At 39.7% G+C, this 27429-nt stretch overlaps 1 protein-coding gene across 7 annotated transcripts in view; it reads right to left on the bottom strand.

Moving 5' to 3' along the window:
- Fhit (fragile histidine triad diadenosine triphosphatase) overlaps nt 1-27429 on the bottom strand; it is a 1398971-nt gene that overhangs the window by 7959 nt on the left and 1363583 nt on the right. For all 7 annotated transcript variants that reach the window (XM_076867894.1, XM_076867918.1, XM_076867902.1 and 4 more), the window contains one exon: nt 17828-17932. In XM_076867894.1, coding sequence (XP_076724009.1) covers nt 17831-17932 — 102 coding nt within the window. In that variant the 3' untranslated portion in view covers nt 17828-17830. The remainder of the gene's footprint in view (nt 1-17827; nt 17933-27429) is intronic.

The following is a 27429-nucleotide window of genomic DNA, read 5'->3' as shown; positions in this document are numbered from 1 at the left end:
GATGGGCAAAGGAAAAAGCTAAAAGACATGCACGCTCTGTCATTTGCTTTCTCTGACAGCGTCGTCTTATCATGCTTTTGAGGGTGACCTTCCTCCAGCACATTCCTAAGCTCTAGCCTACACTCTTCTCTTATAATAGAATTTAGAGCTGAGCACGGAGCAGGCTACCTTTGATAATTAATGGCTCTGAGAGTTTGCTGAGTGTGTTATTTAATTAATGGCACTTGTGTCTGGAGTGTGTACAACTCTGTAGTTGAATAGAAGGCGTATTTGCTGAAGGATTATAGACGCATACTCAAAGATCATTACATTGCAAATTTGTTGGGGTTCAGCACTTTTTAACAGCCTAATGGAGTTATTATATGTATTTTTTTCTTCTTCACCATTTAAAAGTTACTGATGTTGGTGTCATTATATTCTTTCTGCTTGTTACATGAGTCCAGATTACAATCCAAAAATATCTTTGAGCTCATGGATAAAAGTCTATTACCTGGAATATGACCTTCCATCAAAAAATCGAAAGAAGAAATCTTAAATGTTGTATATTGAGTGTGAAATGGATGGTCAGATAAGCTATGATCAACTTTAGTTCCTCACAAAAAGACCAACCTGAATTTTGATCAAATTATATTTGGGACCAAAATCTCAAGGGTTAGAAAGTGGCAAGAAAACACAGTTGTAGGCTACCAGCAGAGAGAGCACTTCACGCCAGCATGCTTATCTTGAGATGCTGTTCCCTAGAATGAAATGCAAATAGGACATAGTAGGCCATAGACAGAAGCCTTCTAGACACCTCATCTCATCTAGAAGCCTCCTCACAGGAATCTCCACAGCCTTGTCTCTTTTATGTTCAGAAAGAGACAACAAACATAAAATGCCTGGATATAAGCTGTGCTGTTACTCTGAGTATCTGGGCCAGATATGTCTCCTCTCTGGACCACAGTGAGATAGTTTTGTCCTTTGTAAAACACTAACTTGTATTATATGGTCTTTGAACTCTGCTCTCATCCAAAGATGCTCAGGGTCTAATTTTTCTCAGGAGAAACACCAAAATTGACAACACCACTGTCAGGAGAGATAGTTGATCACTTGCTTTTGAGGCCTGAGGGTTATGTTGTCCCATAACAGACCCCCCAGAATACGGAGGAGGCTAGAGAGCCATCCCATTCTCTAAAGCCCATCCAGGTCACCCAGGAGATGGAGTAGGGCCAGCGGCCTGGTGCTACTTTAGATTGGGCACTTGGGGAAGGCCTTTCTGAGCAGGTGACATTTGAGTTAAAATATGAATGGAGGAAAGGAGAGAGGAACATTCTAGGCAGAAGGGGACATGAAGTCCTGTAAGAGGTGTGAGATGGGGACATTGTTTGATGTGATCCAGTCACAGAAAGCAGGAAGGTTAGAGCTTGTTCCCTTACTGTGGCCTTCAGAGCCTCGTGGGATCAGGGCCTAGCTGACTCTGCAAAGTGCACTGGAGGGACAAGACCTGGCTTTCCATTTAAAGGATCGTAATCTTTACACATTTTCTCTTTCACTGCGTTCATCATCTTGAGTGACCTTGGGTGAATTTGAGGATATAGATATGTATTTGAAGAGTCATAGTCAACAGTTTATGTATTATGTTCTCTATATAGAAGTTATATTTTTAATTGCAGTATTATGCATTGTTAGAATGAGGAGAGTTCTTAGATTCAATTGAAAGCACTTTTAAATTTTTGTACTTTTTATTTCCACAGAGTCTCATTCTTTGAAAAGTTTAAATTAAAGCTAACCTTACAAAAAATTTTCCATCCTAAAAGAAAAAAAAAAGTGCTTTGTTGGCAATGGATCCTTAAGAGTAAGGAAGCAAGACTTTGATAGGGATATCAAAGATAAAGGCTGATTTACTGTTAGGCATACTCTTTTATTATAAACGGATAATTCCAGGATCTTCAGGAATCACCAGAGAGATGGGATAAGAAGGGTAAGAGTCCTACCAGCAACCCAGAGCTCCACAGAGCCAAGACTGGCCCACTGCCTGTTCGAAGGCTCCCCTTTCTTGTAACTGTGACTCTGGTTTATCATTTCTAATCAAAAAGTGATTTGAGCAACATCACGGGCTTTCATTTCTTCACGGTAATACCCCGGCCGTCAATTTTCAGCTCAGAATGGCAGCAGTTCTAAATTTTTGCAGGCCTCAGTGGATCAAGATGTGGAGCTTTAGCAGAGGAAAATTGGTAAGAACATCTAATTAAATTCAAAGTCATTTTTGTCTGCCTTAAAGGAATGAAAATGATCTGCCAGTTTTTATGGACCTTCTTGACCTAAAGATATCTGCTGGCGGGAAGAGAATCCTCAATTGGGTTCTTTTAATGCTTTAATTATTGCACGATCTATCATCTTAGGCACTGACTTGCACTCTTTGAAAAATCTCTTAAATACCCATTAAAATCGATTGGCTAATCCTGGACCATGAGGTGGCTCTTGGAGGGCATGTAATTGTGTGTGTGGGCACGGGGCAAGGGTTAGACATGACTGACACAAAGTCAACTATTTTATGGTAGGATAAGGGAACGAAATCATTTTGGTCACAGATATGGGTGGCATTGCACTGCCAACTTGCCCAGGACTCAGTTCCATACCTGCTTGCTCTTACACTGGACTCACTCCTTCAGACTGACCATTAGCTCCTACAGGACACAGGTGACTTTACCTACCATGCCTAAGATGGTATTTGGCTCCAAATGAGAAGATCACAAAACATTGTTAGTTGAATTCTAGAACATCAAGGTTCACATCTTCTATAGGAAGGCCAACAATCTATGCCCCTGTTGTAGCCAAGGCTCATTTGCTAACAAGTAAGGGAACCCCTTATGAAATTCACCTCTGGATAAAAAGTGACTTACTACTCTATTAATTGTGAAGAATTGATGGACATTGGAATTCAGACGGATGCCTCTTCCCCTCTCTACTCTTGTCTCCTTTTACTCTACAGAATGTCTCTGCCTCTGGCTTCTCCCAGTGATAAGCAGGATGATTTCTAACCTCCAGTTCTCATCACCCCACTATGTTCACATACCCAGCAGTAGTGAAGGATTCTGATTGGCCAGGCTGGGGTCACATGCCCAGAACCATGGTCTTTGGCTGGGATTGATTTGACAGTTCCAAATTCAAATATCAACAACATCCCCTGGTTATGTTGACTGGATCAAATGACCAACACCAAGACCCCAAGGATGGGGATCACCAAATGCTGGCTTTGTTTCTGAAGTTAGTTCAGAAGCGCAAGTACGCTGTAATATCGAACTTCCTTGACTAATTCTTGCCTTCCATTAGCTAGAGTTGACACAGGGGAGGATGTTTCTAAACAGAGATCTGCCAGTTTTAGTGCAAAGGTAAATTGGGCTCCAAAGTCAGGCTGCTTGGACTTGAACATCTCTACATGTAATATGAGAGTCCATGGGCAAGTCACATAGCTGCCTTCAACCTCAGTTTCTGCTTCTGAAAAACTAGGTGACACTAGAGAGATGTTGTGGGGTTTAATTGATATGAAATCTAGAAAGTGACTGGCATAAGTTGCCTGTGGCAGGCTCTCCTTAAGTGGCATCATTAAGAATTATTGTTAATGAAATGCCCTCTCTGCAGTGGTCTCCGTTATTCCCTTCCTGAAATAAAGATCTGGTTGGCGGCTAGTGTGGCCTCTGAAAGTCAGGGAGGCTGGCCAGGAGGAGGGGAATTAACTCTGATGTGCAAGCAGTGTGTCTGTAAAGATTACTGGCAGCAATTATTCTTTTTGTGTTTAAGTCTATTGTGGAATAATTGAATATCCAGCCAGCAATTAGATCGCACGTTAAAGTCAGTCCCTTTCTTCCCTGTTATTTTTTCCTTAATTTAAGAATTTTCATTTCTTATTTTTTTGTCCTCTTTATGGTAAAATATAACACACAAACAGATAGAAAAATGAAGATGATATATTTACAGTTTGCAGGATCAATATAAAGTCAACACACATATCACCTTCCATGGCCAGGAACAGAACAATGTCAGTCCCCTTCCAATTTTGTACCCCAGTGCAAGTTCCTCTCCAAAATCATAACCCTGTTCCTGCCTCCCCACCAAAGGTGACCATTGGCCGGACTTTTATGCCAATTTGCTTCCTTGCTTTCCCTTATAATTTTGCCATCGACATAAATATATTTCTCAGCACTATAATTTAATTTTGCCTGTTTTTTGAACTTTATGTGAGGGCAATTACACAGTATGTATTCTATTATGTGTTTCTGTTGTTCCACGTTCTTGCAAACACTTGATACAGTCAGTTCTTTCAAACTCTGACTATAGTGGTGGGCGGATTTGGTGCTTTAAGTTACATTTCCCGGTTGGCTAAAGATTATCTGCCATTTCAATACCTATTTTTTTTGTGTGAAGTGCCCAAACAAGTTCTTTTGTATTTTCTGTTGGGTTGTTGGCTTTTCTTTAGTGATTTTTAAAGTGTTTTTGTTATTGTTATTGTCACAGTTTTAAAATTATCTTCTGGACACTGCTCTTTTGTTGGCTATATAGGGTGGCAAATAGTTTCTTTAGTTTGGGACTTTTTTTTTTTCTCTCTCTCTTTTTTAAACTGGTTGTTTTTAGTTATATAGGACAGTAGAATCTATTTTGATATTTTTTTATACAAGAATGAACTATATCTTATTCTAATTAGGATCCCAGTCTGTGGAGGTACAAGATGGTGAGATTCACTGTGGTGTATTCATATATGGACATAGGAAAATTGTGTCCGATTCATTCCACTATCTTTTCTATTCCTTTCCCACCTCCTTTCCTTTCATTCTCCTTTGTTTACTCCACTGAACTTCTATTCTTTCCCCCACCTACCTTACAGTGGTTTAGCTTCCACATATTGGAGAAAACATTTGACCTTTGTGTTTTTTTGGGATTGGCTTATTTCACTTAGCATGATAGTCTCCAGCCCCATCTTTTACCAGTGAATGACATAAAGTCATTCTTTATGGCTGAATCATATTCTGTTGTGTACATATATCACAATTTCTTTATCCATTCACCCATTGATGAGCATCTAGGTTGTTTCCATAGCTTAACTATTGTGAATTGTGCTGCTATAACCACTTTTCTCTTTCTTCATGGTGGTTTTTTTTTGTTTGTTTGTTTGTTTGTTTGTTTTGTTATGTTTGTTTCTTTTGGTACTGGGGATTTAACCCAGGGGTGCTTTACCACTGCGACATCCCCAGTCCTTTTTATTTTGAGACAGGGTCTTGCTATGTTGCTTAGGTTAGGGTCTCATTAAGTTGCCTATGCTGGTCTCAAACTTGGAGTTCTCCTGCCTCAGCTTCCCAAATTGCTGGGATTATAGGCATGTACCATGGCACCCAGCTTCATGGTGTTTTTTGATGAACAGAAGTTCTTATTTTGAATGCAATCTAATCAATGAATCTTTTTATCATAGTAGTGTTTCTTATGTCCTGGTTTAAAAGTCTTTCCCTATTGCAGTATCATGAAGATACTCAGCTAGACTGTCTTCAAAGCTTTATTGTTTAATACTTCACATTTTGAATTATAATCCACCTGGAGCCAATCTGTGCCTATGATGTGAGGTAGGAGTTCATTTTATTAGTTTTCCATATCGAAATGATTTTTTTTGAGGGGGCATACCAGTGATTGAACTCAGGGGCACTCACCCACTGAGCCACATCCCCAACCCTATTTTGTATTTAGAGACAGGATCTCACTGAGTTTCTTAGCACCTTGCTTTTGCTGAGACTGGCTTTGAACTCACGATCCTCCTGCCTCAGCCTCCAGAGCCACTGGGATTACGGGCATGCACCATCGTGCCTGGCTTCCCAGAAATATTTATTGAAAAGACTCATCTTTCCCCAGAGCTCTCTGATGTCATTTTTATCTTAAAGTATTCATATATGTCTGGATCTGTTCCTGGGTATTTTATTTTGTTTCCATCAGTCTACTTATTCTGAACCAGTATGTCTTACTCTGAAGCCTAGTAGAAGAAGCCCTTCAATGCTTCTAATCTTGTTCTTTGAAGAACCTCTGACTACATTTCCATAAGCATTTTAGAATCAACTTGTCAGTTTTCACAAAAATCAAACGTAGAAGGAATTTAAATCTGAATTGCACTGAATTTATAGGTCAATTTGAGGAAAACTGAGTTTTTATGAAATCAAGTCATTTATCATTTCTTTTAATTTCTCTTTAATGCCTCTTAAAAACACTGTATAGTTTCTGCTAGAAGATTACATATCTTTAATTATTCCTAGGCATCCGATTTCTGATGTTTCTATAAATGGTGACTTTAAAATTTCTCACCTTCTAGCTGTTGTGACTGATACAGGGAAATTAAAAAACTTATATTTAGAGACCTTCACACATTTACTGATTAATAATCTAATTGCTTCTCATAGCTTCTTTTGGATTTTCTGTATACATCATCATATTGTCCACAAATCATAACAGTTTTATTCCTTCCTTTCTAATCCTTCTATCTCTTATTTATTGTTTCTGCATTGGCTGCAATCCTGAGAATGTTGTGAAATTGACATGTTACCTGTGACTATTCTGATCTCATTTACAATCTCAGATGAACAGTGCTCAACATTTCACCCTTAAGTATTAAATTCCTCTCTAATTTCCTAAGAACTTTTATATTTATTGTTTGATGTTTAATGAGATCAATAATTTTATCTGTGATTACTGAGATGTCCCTATCATTTTCTCCTTGACTTATCTGGGGAAAGATATGATTTGACAGTCTGAAGTGAGAAGTTGTATTGTTCGTTGTAGATGGTTCTTTTCATAAATGATGTGTGTGTGTCCAACAGCAATATTTTAGGACTTTGGCCTCTGTTTACACATGTAGTCATTCTGTAGATTTCTGTATTGTTGGTTTCTTTATTTTGGTACTGAAATTGAATCCAGGAATGCTATGCTACTGACCTACATCCCTAACCCTTTCTATTTTTTGAGACAGGGTCTTCCTAAGTTGCCTAGGCCATTTTATTACGTTCATTTGCGAGGTAACTCATAAAACAAATTGCGCAGTGAAAGAGTTTTATTCCTTTCTGCTTTCCCATTCCGTCGGAATTTGAGTAAAATTCTTACTTATTTCTCCATTGTGTGGTGGAATTCACCAGTAAGCCTGTCTAGACCTGATGATTTATTTGTTGCAATGATTTTAATGAAAGTTCAATTTCTTTGTTATCAAATTATTCATATTTTTTTTCACTTTAGTCAGTTTAGGTAAATTACTATTTTCTAGAAAATTGTCTATTTGATCCAAATTTTTAAATGTATTGCTCTAAAGTTATTCATCATATGCTCTGATTTTTAGTGACTGAAATATCTGTATAGAAGTTTGTTTCTTTGTTTTTGACATTGGTTTGCTGTGGTTTTTCTTTTTGAAGACATATTTTATTTCATCAATCCTTTCAATTACACCTGTGTTTTCTATTTTACTACTTTTTTATCTTTAACATCTCTATTTAATTTTGATCACTCTAACTTTTCTATAATAATGTTTAGTAGATTAACTCTTAGCTATTATTTTCTTCAATAAATACATCTCAGTCATAATTAAAAGTTAATTGCCATTACAAAATTATGGAATCAGCCCAGATGCCCATCAATAGATGAATGGGTTTAGAAATTGTGATATGTATATACAATGGAGTTCCACTCAGCCATTAAAAAAGAATGAAGTTTTGGCATTTGCTGGTAAATTAATAGAAATATAGAAATTGTGCTAAATTAAATACGTCAAACTCAAAGGTTGAATGTTCTCTTACATGCAGAAGCTAGAGTACAATAAAGGAAAGGGGGAGGGAAGGATAGGATAACATAAAGAACCAATCAGATACAATTGAATACATGAGTGAAAGGAAGTCGTGTTAAGTAGGAGAGGGAGGACAGAAAAGGGGGGATCATGAACTGAAATCGATTTCCATGCCTGTGTGAGTTTGTTGGGATGAAACCAACTACTATAAAGCATCACTTATTATAAAGCTCTAATTTTAAAAAGTGGATAAATTTTTAAAAAATTAATTATCCTTGAAACACACCTTTATCTACAAGTTTTAGTTTTCTTTATTAGATTCAAAAAATTTTCTAATTCCTTTTGGATCTTTTTTTTTTTTTTTTTCTTGAGAATTCCCCTTATATGAATTGGTTGGTAACAAATTCTCCCAGCTTTGTCAGAAAATGTTTGTCACGTACATGCATTGTTAGCTTTCCAATGCTATAACGAATACCTGAGATAATGAACTTTTATTTTGGCTCACAGTTACAGTCCAAGATAAATTGGCCCAGGTGCTTTGGGGCCTGTGGGGAAAGCAAGGCGACTTTCCTTATGGCAGGGAAATGAAAGAGGAAGAGGAAGAGACCAGGGTCCCCCAGTCCCCTGCAGGGTCACACACTCAGTGATCTAAAACTAGGACCCCCATTCCAGTTGTGCCAAAGTGGGGACTAAGCCCTTAAAGCATGGGTTTTTTAAAAATCTTTTTATTTATTTATTTTTGCATTGCAATTCTGCTTTTAGAGGATATTTCATACCCAAAGTATGGCACTCATGAAAAATCTGTTAGCTGCTTATGAATATCTAGGTTGGTAGTTATTTTCTTTTGATTCTTCAGAGACATCAGTCTGTGGTCTTCTGATTTTCACTATTGTTGTTTTTGTAGTTAACTTTTGGTCTATTTTTCTATTGAAATTTAATGCCCCCCCACACACTCTAAAATCAAATATTTATCTCTTTGCCTTTGAGGTGCTCCAGTTTTATCATGATATGTGTGAATGAGGATCTTCATTAACCTGTTCTGGTCTTGATGTGCTCTTGAATTTCTGAAGTAGCAGATTTGGCCAGTTTTGAAAATAGTCTCAGGTATTATTTCTCTCCTTTTTCTTTTTCATGGTTCGTTCATGTTCATCTTTGAGTTGACCTTTTTGGTTATGAAAAATGTGCTGCTAAATTCATTCATTGGGTGAATGTATTTTAATTTTTTTTTGGTACTGGGGATTGAACCCAGGGACACTTAACACTGAGCCACATCCCCCGCCCTTTTTTATATTTTATTTATTTAGTGACAGGATCTTGCTAAGTTGCTGAGCCTGGCTTTGAACTTGAGATCCTCCTGCCTTAGCCTCCCCGGCCACTAGGATTATAGGCATGTGCCACTGCACCTAGCTAGAGTTGATGTATGTTTAGTTCTCAGATTTGTTTGGTTCTTTTTCTTATCTTTTGTGCCTTATAAAAAACAATAGATTATGGATAAAAGACACAAGAATTCAGCAGAAATCTTTAATCTTGTGTCTTTTATCCATAAACAAATTTAAACATAGTTATTTTAACATCTAATTTCAATTTCTAGATAAAACCCTGTGAATCACATCATATTTGTAAACAACTGAAATTTATTTCTCATTGTTCTGGGGGCTGGGAAGTCCAATATCAAGTCACAGTAACACTGATTCATTTTGAGACTTCTTCTTTGGGCTTGTAGGTGGCCACCATATTGCTGTGCCATCACATGACCCTTCTTCGAGCACACAGGGAAATCTGATGTCCCTTCTCATAAGGGCACTGACTCCATCAAGGAGGTGCCATGCTTTTGATGTGGTCTTAACCTACTCACATCCCAGAGGCCCTGCCTCCTAACACCATCACATGGGGGTTGGGGCTTCAACATATGAATTCTGGGGGTGGGACACATTCAGGACATCAAAACTTGGTCCCGTGTGTGTGTGTGTGTATGTGCCTAGGCATTAGCACACACACATACTGGGCATTCTGCTCGGAAACAAATTGCAGAAATAATTTAAGATCTTGAGTTGGTATTATTTTCTTCCATAGAGAATTTTTCTTCTGCCAAGAGTCTAATGGACTAGCAATTAGGGATTACCTTAATTCAATTTCCAGGACTAAGTCTTTATCTTTTTTTTATTCTGTCTACATGTTATGAAGTTGGGCAGCAGTTGGTGTGAAGGCTGGCTTACATCTGGCTCACTCTTTTTTATTTTTGATCCAATATGTTTATTATAGCATTATTTATTATTATAATAAGTGAAAATAATAAAAAATGTCCAACAACAAAGGACTGCTTTTATACGTTAAGGCATCTGGCTCACTCTTATTTCAAGGGTGTAACTCTCCTAGATTTTGAACTCTCACCCAGGTGTGGAGGTTTCACAAGTACTCTATTGTTGGCCGAATCTCTCTGCTTCTCTAAGACTGACAGGTGCCCTCAGTGGAAAAGTGGCCCCAAATGTTGGGCTCACCTCTCTAATCTGAACTGAATTTCCCTGTGTCTTGGTCCTATAGTTTTTTGTTTTTGGTACCAGGGATTGAACTCAGGAGCACTTGCCCACTGAGCACATCCCTATTTTGTACTTTATTTAGAGACAGGGTCTCTCTGAGTTGCTTAGTGCCCAGCTTTTGCTGAGGCTGGCTTTGAAATCCAGATCCTCCTGCCTCAGCCTCCCAAACCTCTGGGATTACAGGAGTGTGCCACTGTATGTTTTTGCTATTTGTTACTTCTAACCTTTTTTACTTCTAACCTTTTCACCTTTTTTAAGATTATTATTATTATGTGAAGTTTTTCTAGTTGAACACAGTAGGAGGTTTGAGTCAAATTTTTGGCCTGTCGTACTTTTCTCATGATCTTTACAAAACTCATTTTATCAGTTTCTTCTCTTTTAAGCAAATTCTAGAAAGCTCTGTGTAAAGCACAAGACAAGCCTTTGCCCCAGAGGAGGCTATTCCTACCACTAGAAGTTTTCCTTTTGGTTCTAGAATAGAAGTAAGTCCAGGCCTGTGTTAGAGGTACAGATGGTAATACTGAACCAAAATGGCCAGGTCAGTACAATAGGGTTTGGAGAAGGAAAGAAGAGGTGGTAGGTATTCATGCCTTAAGGAGTTTGGGCCTAAGAAAGTGCAGATTTATTTCTAGATTGGCATCTACAGCACTCTTCTCTGGTCTTTATGTGGCTCTTATCCTCTTTAGACAGCATGCTCTGAAGGAGATAGATGGAAGAGAGGACACTTAATGTGGACCTGGACTGGGGTCTGATTTTACTAATCATCCTCCTGGAACAGTTGGTGACAGTTTAATTCTCAAGATGTTCTTTTCTTAGCCCTTCCCTCTCTTTTCCTCATTTTTTTTCAGACTATATTTTAATAAATAAGATACAGTCTCAGTTGCCCTTCACTCATGAATTAGAAGTAGGAGAGCATATTAAACTCTTTGAGAATCATTGGTGAAGTATTAAAACCATCCTGCACTAATACTCCAGGTTGTGTGCATGAGCACTTGAATGACCCCCCAGCATGTCAAAATAATGGAGCACTTCCTATGTAAGAGATGGCTGAGGGGCACACTAGGCATAGGATCAAGTGAGGTGCTGATGTTATACATTAGCTATTGCTAAGCGATGGGGACAAAGAGTATTCGTGTGAATTTTCGTAGCCTTTTCTTCATAGTAACCTCCTGTGGTCTCTAGAAGAGCCCTTCTTCCTACTTTCCTTTGTGTCAGAGATGAAGACAAATCAGTTCACTGGAAGGAGAAGACTGTATAGAAAAGAGTGGAGAAAACTGAGAAAGAAAAAAAAATCTTGAGTGAAAAATTTTAGTGTAGAAGGTTTTTATCATAAAAGGATCTAGAGGAATGTGAGATAAGGATGATAATAATAGGCTTTTTGCAAGAGGCAAGTAAATAACTCCCAAATTCGAGTTATTTTTGGCTACGAGGGTTACATTTTTCTGAAAAGAACTCTGTGATGGATGGGCTGTGTCATTCTAAGATTCGTAAGGGTTAAAATTAACTTGGAGACACCAATAATTTCTAGGACCAGTAGAAGAGTTCTCTGGATTCTCTAGCTATCAAGGGCCTATGGAGATCTTTTGCCTAAACTATTAGGTCCATGTTAGAGAAAACTGAATCTTAGCCAAACATTTTAAAAATGATCCAACTAAACTAAATTCTCATTTTGAACTTTGAGATAGATTAGCTCATAAAATAGATATAAAGGGAAGTTGGTTTTTACAGTATAGCTGGAGTTGTAAAATAAATCATTTTGTGGGACACTAGAATTGATACTTTCTAAAGTTTCATTATTCTCTACTTAAGCCATAGGGACCTGGTTTATACTTATGTCAGTCAAGTAACAGAATCTTTAATTCCTTGCTATTGAGAACAAGTTTTAGAAATGTATTCCTAACAGAATGAGGAGAGGCACAGCACAATCCAATAGAAACAGGGACCACAGGGCTCCCTGGGTCTTCCTCATCAGCACTGAGAAGTTTAGATTATTTCTCAAGCTGATAGGTGGATTTCAGAGGTACACAATTTACAGACCAAAGCATGTCTGCTATCCTTTCTCATCCATCTTGACTGTCCATGATTACCAGAGGCTAAAATTATGGTGGTTTAAAAAAAAAAAATCCAGTGTCCAAATTTTCCTCAACAGTACATCTATAAGGACTAATAACGTTGTTTTGGGCTGACTCAGTTGCTTTGAAATTGCTCTGCTCTGTTACGAGCAAATGAGAGGCAACCAATTATCTGTAAAATAACCACACACATTGAGGAGAGTTTGATGAATTACAAATGAACTCTGCTGACACAACAGGGTGTAGAAACCTGTCCTGCTCTGATTTCCCATCAGAGGTGGGTGATGCTTGCATATTTGATGACATATCCCTCTCAATTCCATTTGGAACAAAGGAGAGGACTTTCCCCACGGGTACACACACTGCTGCTTTAAAACTAAGCAGGAAACCTACCTACTGCCAGTGTGTCAAAGGCAGACCATCCGAGTGTGACATGCCTGCATAAAGAGTTACCGTCCTCCAGGAAGGAGGCAAGGTTAGGTAAGAAATGGAGATCCAGTGTCATCTAATGTGATTTAGAAAGAGCCATCGCAAAACCCCTCTCCCGGAAGTCAGCCCAGTGTGGGGAGCCAATGCATTAATTCACCTAGGCAGAGAGTAGATGCTGGTTCCTGGAAGCACACGCTTGGCAATCTCGTCAGGGATCTGTCAGGTGGGCAGGGAGGAGGCAGATGCAGCTTCATTTAGCAACTAGTGGCCCTCTCTGGGCACAGCAAAGGCCGTGTCCGTTTTTCACTACTGCTGAATCAGAAACTGATTCAAAGTCATTTTGTGCTAGCCCAGGGATAATAGAAGGTGGCTAAGACACCAAGACCTCTGGCCAGGTTATATGGGAAGGCAGAGCGAATTCTCCTAACTGTTGTGCATGCCGTGTTGGCTTCAAGAGGCTAAGGAGAGAGCTTATAGTTCTGGGATGTTTCTCTTTATGGTCCTAATGGCACTCAAGTCATCCTGAGGATTAGTCTGGGTTCAGACATAAAGAAGATACAGAGCCAGGCGTGGTGGTCTGCGGCTGGGAAGGCTGAGGCAGGAGGATTGCGAGTTCAAAGCCAACCACAGAGAGGGACTGAGCAAATCGGTGAGACCCTGTCTCTAAAGAAAATCCAAAATAAGGCTAGTGATGTGGCTCAGGGTTGAGTGCCCTTGAGTTCAATCTGTGGTACTATCACCACCCCCCCAAAAAAAATATAGATCCAGAACAGGGGTTTTTACTTATCAGAGTTGCTAGGTATGGCCCAAATGACTCTTTGCCTCTTGTAGTTCTCTTTCCGATGTAGGGATTCTTCTCTGCAGTGCTGTGGTTTATAAGGTAGACTCTGGGCAAGCCAAGTGTTAAAAGCAAACCCTAGAAGATGCTCAGCCTGGAGACTGAGTGTGCCCCCAGGATTGGGGGAGGCAGTGAGCTGTGGTGTACACTTCATGCCTGGTGACAAAATGGTGACCCAGTATCCCTAGGGAGGTTGACTCTTTGGTTTCCCCCATGCACCCTGTATTCTCAGCATGTCTAATTGAAGGAAGGAAGGACTGGCTCAGTGGTTGGAATAGTCTAGAGTTCTCTCGCTCCGGGTTTCACTTCCAGCCTCCATTACTGTTTCTCCAAAGATGGGAATCATATGCCTGTTTAATTTTAGGTGACCTACACTGATCTCTGTATAGGTCATTCTCTTTTTATCCTTCTGAATAGGTCAAGTGGAGAGTCTCAGGTTTGTGCTGAAATTAAATGCCTCTCTGAGAGTGGCCCACCTCACTTTCTAACAAAGAGAAAATAACTTCAGTCCTGATGACTACCAGCAAGCTGGAATTTTACCAGCAAATTTTATTTTTATTATTACTATATTTTCATGCTTAACTTCTAATTACAAGTAGTTCTTTTTTCATCAAGGCTAAGATACACAGTTTAAGACTAATGTACCCAAACTTAAAAAGTGAATCAAGTAAATGATGCCCTTGGTCATCTTCTATGACAAAATGCATGCAATTTGGGAACCCCTGAACCTGCCCAAGGTGGCATTTCTTGACCGTGAGTTCAGATGGTAGAGAACAGAGGGAGGAGGGCAGCCTGGTTGGAATCAGTAAAGTCAATGTTGGGGGAATCTAGGGCCATTTTGATTCCTGGTACCTGGATACAGCGTGAAGGGAGGCAGGGGTCACAGAGGCGACCTTACAGGGAAGCCAGAGAGATCAGCAGATAAGATAAAAGCCAAAAAAAAAAAATGTTTGAGGGGTCCTAGGAAAGGGAGAAGGGACTGGCTGGAAGAGGGAGCTCTTTAAGCAGTACAAAGATTAAGAAAAGGCCTTTGGGTTAGACAGCCTGGGCCCACCATGTACCTTAGAATAACACTTAACATCACAGAGCCTTGGTTTTCTCTTCACTAGCAACAGTGGATTATCATAGAATCTGTCAGTAAGAATTGGCTTTAGTCATCCACGCTGGGCTGTGCCCCATCCTGTCAGCTCCTATGTGTGGAGAATCACCTGTTCTTGCAGAGCAAGCGCCAAGTCTGTGAACTTGCTCTGCCTAAGACTGACTTGCTCCTGAGGGTACGATCAGGATAGCTGGGAAAGGCCAAGTTGATCTGAATTTCAGATAAATAATGGATTTTTTAAAAAATTTATTGCTCTATTTAGTTAAAAAAAAAATCAGTAGTTCCATGAACCATTTAACACTGTATAAAAATTCAGTGTGTAGAAGCATTTTGAAAAGGGAAATTAGGTGGGTGTAAAAGAAGATGAGGAATAACCAAGGACCAAGTTTCTGTCCCCCTTTGTCTCTAGAGGGAAGTATATTCAGTCCCATTATTGCAGGTAAAGGTGATGTTCTTGGTAAAATTGAAGGACCCTAAGTGTAAATCCCTGGTCTCTAAGGTGCTAACTAAATTCCCACAGCTCAGGAGGTCATTAGTTTGGTCTATAAACAACACCCTTAAAGAGAGATACAAATATCTGTTAATTTAAAAGCACACAGGCAGGCTTGACAGTAGCTTGTAGGATATTTCTTAGGGTGAATGTCTATCTGGCAAGACTCATAAGACAAATGGATTTACCTGGAAGATAGGAGATGTCAGGCCTCAAGGCAAGACAGAAGCAAAATCAGGTTGTAAGTTTAAATCTTCTTAAAACATCTAGAAAATGCATTCAAATATAGACCCTTAGAGTTCAGCAAGCCCCAGGAAAAACCTAGAGCTTTCTTGGCTCTGCCTGAAAATACCCATTATATAGGTAACTCAGAAAACAATCTCAGCCTAGGAAGTCAAGCCTGAACATCTGTGACCCCCATTTGAACAGGGCACTCCAAAATGACATGTTCTCTTTCGGAGGAGGCATTCTGAGAGGAGAATAGAAAGAGGTTTGTAGTCATGCCCATAGACCAAAGTTCATTTTATCGGTCCTTTTTTTTTTTTTTTTGGAAAGAAGATGAACAGTGGAAAAGGTTAAAAATAATATATGAAAGACAGCTTTTGCTACACCATGCTCTGTGCCTTCAGGCAACTAAGTGCAGAGCTGACACACAGATGACAGGGAGAATGAAATGAGCTTTCTAGATGCAAGTGCCTGAGCCTTCACCACAATTGCACAGTACTGGGAGGGGAGGAACTCTGGGGTCTCTAAGTAATTAAAGTACTTTGAGAAGGGGATTGGGGAGAGAAAGGACAAGAAATGCACATAGATTTTAAATTATCTAAGAAAACTTCCATTTTGAAGCGAAAACAGAGATTCCCTCTTACATGCAAGGGTTATTTTACAGTATCTGCCCCCAAGTGGATGTCTAAAGCCTGAGATAGTATCAAACTCCATATATACTAAGTTTTTCCTCTGTATATGTACCTAGGATAGTTTAATGTATAAACCAGATACATTAAGGCATTAACAAAAATGAATAAAACAATTATAAAAATACAGTATATTAAAAGTTATGTGAGGGCTGGGGTTGTGGCTCAGTGGTAGGACACTTGCCTAGCTAGTGTGAGGCACTGGGTTAGATCCTCAGCACCACATAAAAATAAAGGTATTGTGTCTGCCTACAACTAAAAATTTTTTTTTAAAAAGTTAGGTGAATATGAACTCTCAAAATACCTTATTGTACTAGACTTGTGATGCTACTTAAAGGAAGCACTCTGCAGCATTCCTCTAGCATAACCAAATTTCCAGCATTGCTACTCTTATACTATGGAGCCATTATTAAAGAGCCACTTAAAAATAAACATTGGGAAGTTTATCTGACAACTCTGATGTGACTAACAGGAGGGTAGTGTATACTGTGTGGATAAGTTAGAAATGTTTCTCGTCTTGGGGGAGATGAAGCAGGAGGGCATGCACTGTAAAATTTATGAGTAGCTTATTTCTGCAATTTTCCATCTAATATTTTTGCACTGCAGTTGAGGAAGGGTAACTAAAACTAGGGAAAGCAAAACCCTGGGTAAGGTGCAATGTATTGTTTTCCAGCCAAAATCATGACTACTAAGTGGTTGGCAAAACTTTATACAATTCAATTGCTACCAGTATTTGCTCATTAATTTTGTTTTAAATTAGTATCTGCTCTAGCAACTTATAAACAGGCTAAAGGAAAAAGAATTATTTAAAGGATGTTTATCTGAGGTCCGTTAAAGTGTACGACAACCAGTTGTGGTTGTGCATACCTGCAATCCCAGCAACTCAAGAAGCTGAGGCAGGAGAATCACTAGAGGCTAGCCTAGGCCACTTAATCTCAAAATAAAAGGGGTAGGTATGTTGTTTAATGGTAAAGCAACCCTGAGTTTAATCCAGTACCAAAATTAAATAAAATGCAGGACAGCCAGTTTACATTTGAATTTCAAATAAACAATAATTTTCCAGTCTGCTCCCAGTATTGCATGGCAATCCTACTCACGAAGAACGTCAGAGATCAATGTATAATATCCATTGTAAAAAATTTTAGTCTAAGCATGAATTCTAAAAAAGGAGATTGTAGCTTTCTACCACAATCTTATTCTAGCAACAGTTAAACATCATTAATGCAAAATCTTAACAAGTCCTAACTTCTCCCTGTAGCCTGAGCTTCCTAGCACCTAAAGGAAAAGAGAAACATAACCAGTAATTTACCAAATAGCAGCAACAGAGAAAGGAGTCGACCTGGGTGAGGCTGAGGGCACTGCCACACCTTTAGAGGGTTTGGACATTTCAAACAACCAGGTTTGTTTTACCCACCATCTGCTGTGTGGCTGTTGGAATGGAGGGAAACAGCCCTGGAGGAGAGACAGGGAGAGCAGGTCTGAGCGGAAGGGAGCTGGGAATCAATTTCTTAAGGAGCATAGTTTTCTCCACTTCAACTGTTGTGACTTTTGCAACCACCAGCTGAAGATATTGGTTAAGCTGCTTATCTTTGTCCCCTTCCCAGCCTGAGGACCCTTTCCTGAGGGCCAGTGGAGTGTTTTGGTGATGACAAAGTGCACAGTCTTTACCTGTCATTGAAAGTAGACCCTCAGAGCTGCAGCTTCCGCCGCCATTTCCTCCTCTGATCTCCAGGAGGCTGGGGAGTCCACTCCCTCTTTGTCATGTTTCTGGAGCTTTGGAGAGAAAATGGGATTGGCTCATTAATGGGATCTCATTGAATAGATGTTGGGAGGAATGCAGATTAGCTGCTGGTAAGTGTGTGTTTCTTAATTAGGTTAATTGCCAAAATTTGAAAATAAGGAGACTACACAAATGAATCCACATTTCCAGCTTCTCTAACAAAACCAGATTAGGTTACATGGCCTTCTGCTGCCTGGCAGTTGTCTGCTGGGGACAAAGTGAGGTGGCTAGTTGTTGGGGTGGCCTTCTGCCATTCACAATCCCCCTACTCTTTAGCTTTCTTAGGTGTGGCAGGCATCATTCATTCATTTTACTTCCCAAAGTCTAAAAGTATGAATTTGCCACCTACCAGTCGCCATTTCCCCCAGGCTGGCCTGTGGTCTCCTGCCACAGTCTTCTGCTTAGCCTCTCACATGAGCTCTGAGTACCTGTTCTGTGAAACAAAACTGTCCAAGCAAATTTATAATAGCAATACAGGGACGATGGCTACCCAGTAAGAAAGGAGCATTTCCAGCAAGAGAGGCCTTAAGCCGGCAAACAAGTTAATGAGAAAACCATTTAACACTTGGTCTTCGTCAATTATTTTGAAATCCTCCTCAGATACTCATATTTTTTACACATCTTGTGTAGGTCTCATGATTACATATAGAGTGAATAAAACTGCTATCAGAGGTTTTTCAGAATTCTTATTTCTTAGAAAAGCTCAATCCCCTCTCCCTTAATTTTCTTACGTAAGTCTGTTATTCCTCCATGTGGTTCTATACATTCTAACGTGCTGAAGGTGTACATTCCCCATGATATAGTATTTTGTGTTAAGTCCATTTAGATGAATGATGTAAAGAGCAGTTTCTTTACTGTGCATTATTTCATTTAATCTTTAAAATAACCCATTAGACAGTTTTTACTTTTTTACTAAGACCCGTGTAAGTAATATTCACCTGTGAAAAGTCACCCAAGCAGTAATGGTAGGCATGAGGGTTGTCCCTAAAACCTTCACCTGTGGATCCTGGAGGGTCCACTTTCACATGGATTAAACATTCAGATTTGTTATTTTTTTTTTCGGGGATCGAATCTGTAACTAAAAGCTTGGTGGTCCCTGTCCCCAATGCCAATTTAATAACTAGGAGAAGGTTTATTCCTTTGCTAGCAAAGGAGGGACTCAGGTCCCAAAGGCTGTGACTCCCCCCATCAGGAGGGAGAGGGGCGATTTAAAGGAACTTCAAGGGTGATATTCCAGGTATACTCTGGTAGGGGGTCTGTGATGGTTGTTAGGATTCACTTCCCAGATCCATCAACTACAGGAAGAAAAGAAAACTTTTTTTTCTTTAAAAAAAAATAAATAAACCTTAGAGCAATGAGGGCTATATTCAGAAGGTGAAGGGACCACTGAGCTATATCCCAGACCTTTTTATTTTGAAAAAAGTTCTCCCTAAATTGCTAAGGGTGACCTCAAATTTGTGATACTCCTGCCTCTACCTCCCAAATTGCTGGGATTATGGGTTTGGCTGAAAGTCCATAATTAAAGTTCACTTTCACATATTTTGATCACAAACAGCACCGTTGCATCAATTTATCAGAACTTACTCGCAAGTCCATAAATAACTTCTTTCTTGGCCTGAACCTAAAATAGGTCTGAGAACGCCTTTGCTCAACAAGTAGATATTTTTGTGATTTATATTTTTAGGACCTGATTACAAGGTAATGTATAGATGAAGTAATCAAACCTTCAGTGTCACCCCATGAATACAAAGCAGAATGACAAAACCCCCTGACAGAAGATATTAGAGATCTTTCATTAAAAACAAAGAAGGAAAATGACCCCTAGTCACCAACACAAAGGAGAACCAATGACACCCTCTTAGATCATGTCTATGCTATAAATCTTAAGCATAAAAACACGCGTACCTAATGGGTAGCTAGCATGTTCCTCTTCAACACCTGCACTCTGTCTTTTTCTCTGAAATCAAGTGAGTCATAACTCACTCTGACCCATTATTAAATCCTGATCAAGGACCCTCACAGCCTGAATGGAGGTTAACCTCCCTTTTGACCTCTGTTCTGGTGATGATACTGTCCCACACATATTCATACCAAAATCGGAGCCTTTGCAAATAATCTTGTCAACTTAGCAAAAAAGACTATCAACTAAAATAATGGAGCTGGTATCTCAGGCCCCAAACACTCTAAAACTAATCCAGAGACCTCAGCCTGAGAGCTCCTGGGAGGTGGAGAAGTTTCCCCCTCCATTTCGGGGCAAACTTTGCTACAGAAGGCAAAACAGTGAGAGAAAGACAGCCTTGCTCTCCAGCTGAGCTCTATTTCCACACTAAGTCAGAGCCTAAATGACGCTCATTAGCATATAACTGGGCCACAAATATGTTTATGAGGGTCATGGATCTTCCTTTCAGAATTTGGCTGCCAGCATACTGGTTTTACATTTTTGCCACATAGATTTAATTCTCCTTAGTGGAAGAAAACCACATTAAGAAGTCATTTCCTTCCTCGCAGAGGCAGTGATGACGAGATGACGTGGTTGCTACAGGCAAAGCGAGTGGGATTGCTATTCCACTCAGGAACTAATTTTCATTTCGATACTACCTTTAGGTCTGCTATAAATCCATCTTGTAACAACTCAATGGAATGACAGAGAACAATGCAAAGCCTAGAAAATACGGTCTTCCCACTTGTGCTCCTGCCATGGGAAGATATAGAAATCAAGCATTAAGGGGCTTCAAGCGACTCGAATCACACCAGATGAATCCAAATAATTTAGAGTCTGCGACCACTAATGCCTTTCTGGTTATGGGGCAACCGTCTGTTATCGTCATATGCCTTACAGATGGCACCATTGTGCCCACCCTTGGAAGTTGTTTACAGGAACTAGGAAATAAAACAAAAACTAATCATATTGGAAAACTCTGTTTTTACATGGTTTTTAAAGCATAGGCTATTTCCCTCCTAAAGGCTCCCAAATGGAAGCATGTGGTTTTCTTTAGAACAGCCCAACCCTGGGTGCCCATTGGAATCAACTAGGAAACTTGAAAATACAAAACTCACCCCAGGGATTCTGATTTAATGGGTTTGGAGATTTTAAAAAGTTATATATGTGTGTGTGTATATATATTGCCTGAGAACTATATATTTTACATATGTATAAAACATATGGATCTCAGGCAATTCCAATGGTGCACTCACCATTCATAAGCACTGCAGAAGGAGATGCATTTCTCTGCGTGGACAGAACTCACACACCTATAGAAATATGGTTGTCACCCTGTGTCCATGGTTCCAGACCTTCTTGTAGGATACCAAAATCTGCACATTCTCAAGTCCCTTGTATAAAATAGCAGAGTGTTTACATGTAGCCTATGTCCATCCTCCAGTATACATCAAATCATCTCTAGATTACTAATAATATCTAATATTACAAGGTTAAAAAAAAAGTTGTACTGGTTGTCTAGGGACTACGGACAAAGAAATTGTCTATTGTACATGTTCAGTACAGATTTTTTTTTTTTTTAATCTGCATGTTTTCCATCCATGGGGTTGAATCCCGAGAAGGGGAATCATGGATATGAAGAACTCACTGTAATACATTTATTCTTGTCTATTGATTCCAACTGTATCAAATCTGTCCTTTGCAAACCAAGCTGCAGAACTACTTTTCTTCTGTTTACCTTAGGTCAAAGTGAGGACTGAGCTAGAGGCTTTTGATGCTTAAGATGTTGATCAGGAGCCCTGCACAATAGCTCAAACCTATAACCCTGGAGGTTGAGGCAGGAGGATAGCAAGTTCAAAGCCAGCCTCAGCTAGTTAGCTAGGCCTTAAACAACTCAGAGAGACCCTGTCACTAAATAAAATATAACAAAGGGCTGGGGATGTGGCTCAATGGTTAAGTGCTCCTGGGTTCAAACCCTGGTACCAAAACAAGCAAGAAAAAAAAAAATTATTGACTGATCAGGAACCCCTGAATGAGTATGTCTCTGTAGGAATGGGGAGGACCCTGCTGATTGGTAAGACTTGTGTCCTAGACAATCCACTCAAGTGACTTGGAAATTAAACCTGCTGCAATTGAGAATAAAATTCTACTTCCTGTAAGCAAACTAAGAACCTGGAAGCCCTAAGGATTTGAAACTGTATCTTATCCAGAAGGTATTGTTTGCCTAGGGTGAGTTTTCACAGCGGAGTGTGGTTTTAGATGAACCTGCCACAAGACTTTAGGTTGCCCTAAGGAAAAGGTGGAGTCTAGTTATTAACATACCATTTATTTAATCTGCTCCTTCTGGGGCAGACAGCAAGTGGTTGATTTTTAGTGAGATGGGATTAGCAAACGGGAATGGTACTGGGTGGGGCTCACCTGCCTAGAAAGGTTTTAGACAGTCAGCTTTCTCTCACCAAGAAACTTGTGAAAGTGTGGGGAGGGAAGGGGCTCATCTCAGGAGTAGCCAACTTCTTGGGTATCCCCTAAGAAGATGAGGTATAGTCCGCACTTGAACAATGAGAAGAGCAAGTACCTTAACCTCCTTGTGTCTCAGTTTCCTTTCTCTGCCCAATGGAAGCAGTAAGAGTTGTGAGCAGTTATGTTCCTGATACACAATAAGTGAGCTCAGTGTTCCCTCGTTCTGCTGGCTCCTACCATTGTTATTATGAGTAGTAGTATTTTGGGGAATAGATACACTGTCCCCATCACAGGGACCACAGACCACCCCGGAGAACTTGCTTTTAGTTAGTGAAAGTACTTTCATGGTTCTATTGATATGTGTATCTTTGGGACCTGAATACCCTCTGGAAGGATGAAACATTCAGATCTGTAACGATTAATTGAAATAACCATCCAAGTCTGAGAAGGAAATTTTGCTAAAATGATGATCCCTAACTCTCAGGGTTGTCCTGAGAAGTGAAGAAAGTATTAATGGAAGCTTCTCCCAGGGGAATGTTAAGGTCCTACAGTAAAAGTATGTGGTAAAGGTCAGAAGCAATCAAAATTACCCTGGGAGCATGGTTGCTCAGTTTAGCAAATAAGAATACAAGACACTCAGTTTTTCTTAAATGTGTACGTACGTCTCTGTCTCATACATCATTTGGGACATACTTACACTAAAAAAGTTTTGTTGTTCATCTGAAGTTCAATTTTAATTGGGCTTCCTGAATTTTATTGGATGACTAGAACTAGGAAACACTCTTAGAAATCAGCCACAGGAAGTACTTGCCTGCATTTGATAGCTGTGTTGTTTCCAAACCTGCCTACCTGTGAATACTGTATTAAAAAAAAGGGACAGGGTCCAAAAGGGATCAAGTTTAATGCTAGCATTTTGTGTCCTCTAGGACTTATTGTGATTACTACTGTATGGAATGCAGCACAGGTCACCAGGATTATTTTAATTCCAGTTCTAAGATACATACTTTTTCCTATTTTTACATCTCTGAAATGACAACATATTCTAGAACCAACACTGTGCCATAACGTGATTGGCAGCATTTTTCTTTCTTAATAATACATAAAATAACAGCACTCCTGTTGGCTGACAGTGTCTGGGATTCAATGCACTAGAGTTCTCCATTTCTCCTCCCTGCATCAAGTCATAAAGTTAAATGTGAGTCAGCTCACTGGGAAAATGCTTAGTACCAAGGGACACACTATGTAATACATACTTGTTTCCTTCCTCCTGATGCAGAGTTGAAACTGTTCTCACAGATGGTTTGTTCTTTTAAGGAAAGGGCACACTGATGTGACCAAGTCTGCCAACACTTGGACCAAAGTCTCATTCAATAGACTGAAGTCTGTGATGGCACCTCCAAGTGAATTCTATTTCTATGCAGTTTTTAAAAATGCATCTGTAGTCATCCTCCCTTATCTATTTGAAATGATTTTTGGAGAAGGTAGTGTTAACAGGATTTCTGATTGAAGTAGTGATATGTGCCAATTTGCCTCTGTCTTTCCTTCCTCCTGTGCACCCACTGTGTTAGCACAAGGTATATGGGGTAATGATTAATTCCCAAGCAGCCTTGGCCATTGATGTTTTTATTGCTCTGTAATGGAATACAGGAGGAGGAATGATTCACAATAATTTAAATGCTTCGCAGAATTTGGAAGTAACCTATAGTAAATGTCAAAATGCCTTCAAAAGGGGGAAAACCAATTTAATATCTTCTTTAAAAAGTGAACAGCTTTATATACACTTGGGTGTTGTTATAAAATGTTTGTTATCAGTTTTATAAAACAATATATAGAACAGAGCTTATAGGTGGATGGTTCTGTTTCTCGAAAGGAAAATAATTTCATTGAATAGCGAAGTAAATCCTTAATTTTTAAAGATCAGATTCGCTGTTACTAACTTTGAACTCAACAAACATTTATGGAGCACATGATATATTCCAGGCTCTGTTCTAGGTCTTAAAGGAGAGATTTTGATAAAGAAGCCAAAAATCTTTGTCTTCTGCGGTTTTACCTCTCTTAAGGCAGGCAGGCAGATTCATTCATACATAATTTAATGAGTCAGACTGGCATAGAGTATTGGACTGGAAATTCCATCAAAGTGTTCCCGGAATATCTGGGAGAGAGGGGAAATAATTCTTTCCGGAATGAGGGTCTGGGGTTGACATACAAGTCAGAGATGTGGACTGAGCTTAAAAGATGGTGGTGAGATATTGAGAAAAGGCCTGTTGAGTAATAGCAGTAGCTTCACCAACTAATCTCAGCACTTTTTCCTGGCAAAGCCTGATATTGAGTGTAGCTACGAACCATGCAACAGGGTTGTCAAGAGAGCGGAACTTTAGTGTTGATCAGGTCTCTCAAAATGGCAACTACCTATTCAAAGCTGCAACCAGCTCTGAAACTTGAGGGAAAGTATTCCTCTTCAGTTGTCTTTCAGGTTTTCTGAGGGATCAAGAACAAAGTCTCAGTGGGTCCTTAAGGAGGCACTGACATGACTTCTAATGGAAGACGTTGCTAGATTCTGAAGGGATCATGTTATATAGATCACATTTATCTTACGGCAGGTCATCTCAAGTCTCCTTTATTTAACACAGTTTTCAAACTGAGTCAGTTTGAAAACTGTGTTAAATAAAACAATGTGGGAAATGCCCTGGAGGGAGAACAGAGGTAGGAGAAGGTGGCTGAAGCTTGGACCTCTTTTAGCACTCAAGGGTGGCGGCTTCTACTGGACTACACTACAGAAGTCTTCAGAATGTTTATTTGATTTTCAAGCATTGGTTAAAAAAAAAAGAGTTCACAATCACTCTGAGGAAAAACAGTATAATGATTTGCAGAGATGGTAGAAGAGGTTTTAATGGACAGCCTCTTTGCTGAGAAGACACTGGAAGTGTCAATAATGAGGAGTCAGTTAAATGATGCCAGGAGGGAGAGTATTTCCAGCAAAAGGAACAGAAAGTAGAGCACTTCAAGGAAACTTGGTGGTTGAGCAACTGGGTGGGATGGCAGGTGTCCTGTAGCATGTAGATGTGACTAAGGAGCCTAGGTTTGAGTTTTAATACCATGAAAAGATATGAGAGAGTTAAGAGCAGGAAAGTCAAAGGGCTGTAGTAATTTCATAAAGAATGTTATGACTGAAAAATGAATTAAATGGGGAGATGCTACTGCAGCCATGAGACAAGAAATGATGGGAGCTCAGCTGCCCCATTCACTAGTGTAGTGGCTGGTTAGTGAGAAGGGCCTGGTTCTTCCCTGTGGATGGGGCTGATCTGAACTAGTGCAAACATCAGAAGCTGTTTAGGACCATTCTAATGGGCTCTGAGTTCTAGTTCATGGTTTCAGTGCTTTTTCACTTCACTTTCACTTTTTTCACTCTTTCCCTCCCCCGCTTCACTTCCATGTTTTGCCAGACACTGAGCATCCTATTTCTATGTGCTAGACAGAGCTGTCCATATAAACACCCACTTTGAACTTTTTTGTTGGGGGGGGAGGGAGGATTGAATCCAGGGTCTCAACCACTGAACCACATTACCAGCTCTTTCTTGTATTTTATTTAGAGACAGGGTCTCACTAAGTTGCTGAGGCTGGTTTTGAACTTGCAACCCTCTTGCCTAAGTCCCCCGAGCTGCTGGGATGACAGGTGTGCACCACCATGCCCAACTTGCACTTTTCTGATCAAATCACCTCTCACTTTAAATCTGAGCCAGAAAATGGTCTTGCTACCAAACCTCCAGCTGTCACTTCTTAGAATTCTTGGGTTCTTAGAGGTGTTCATTGCCTTCCTCATTATATTTCATGTGAGAGATCTTATGAGCTAGAGCCTTGGATTAAACACTGAGTCCTCTAGATGCAAACAGGTTACCTCTGGGTCTCTGCACTGTGAAAGTTCCAGTGCCCAGTTATTTGCACATTTTATAGAAAAATTCAGATAATCAACAGAGTATTCATCATGTTATTAGTTGCCAAAGCTTTGACTTAAGTATAACTTGCTGCCTACGGGGCCAAAATGCTGAAATAAGCTTTTATATTAATTAGTAGCATCCCACTTTCAAGGAGTATAGAGTGTTGATGTTTAAGAATTTGTAACCCCCCCAAAGTATTTATCAATGAGAAAATCACAGCACTGGAAAATAAATATTCCAAACCGCAATACTATAACAGACCCCAATTGCTTCTCCAATTAAACATTAAACTATCACATTGTCAAGCTGATCACAAAGCAGCAAATGAGACTCTGCCAGCCTCACAATTTGGACCAGAAAGCACTGAACTGTGAATGACCTCAGAGCATCCCACACACCCCTTAAACGTGTGCAAACCAGAATGGGCATCTCAAGTTTGCTGGAGTATACACCTGACATAAAAAAAAATCACTTTAATTGATTGAACATTAAAGTTCATCGTTTTCTACAGCAAGCTTGTTAGAAGCAGTTCAGCAAAGAGCAACTATAGCCCCTGGTTCTGAGCAGAGTTGATTTCAATTAAAAAATACCAAAGGAGTCACTTCCTCTCAGGGAAGCAATCAGTGAGACTATCTCAAAAAATCACCCCAGACAGAGCCTCCTAGACCTGCCATATTGCTTCCTGGCTAGCCACCAATCAGAACGTTCTTATAACAAGGCATCAGTTGAGGAACCAGATTCCAGGCCTGGAGTACACAAGTCAATATGGGATCCATGGCATCTGAGAATCATCAATATGGACTGACTGAAGTGTAGACTTATTCTCAGGATGCCCATTGCTAAAATTTTCAGCTTACCCTACTAGTGAGCCTCATGTTTGTAAAGGATGTAACTAATCTTGCCTAACAGATGGACTTGGCATTTCCAATGAAAATTATAGCAATAGCCTGACTACTTACCCAGCAGATTTTTGCTCTTCAAGTAATAACAAGCCCTCAAAATCTCTAATTTGGTAAAAGTCTTCCTATCTAGCTCCCATATTTATGATAGAAATGACTAAACCCCAGTAACATTCATCTTTGTGTCCTCATGGCTTACCAGGTCTGACCCTATTGGGTTTTACAGAAGCATTTGTTGAACATGTTGCAAAATTGCT

This window comes from Callospermophilus lateralis, chromosome 1, assembly GCF_048772815.1.
Source record: "Callospermophilus lateralis isolate mCalLat2 chromosome 1, mCalLat2.hap1, whole genome shotgun sequence".
NCBI lineage: Eukaryota > Metazoa > Chordata > Mammalia > Rodentia > Sciuridae > Callospermophilus > Callospermophilus lateralis.
This window is presented reverse-complemented; position numbering and strand designations above follow the sequence as displayed.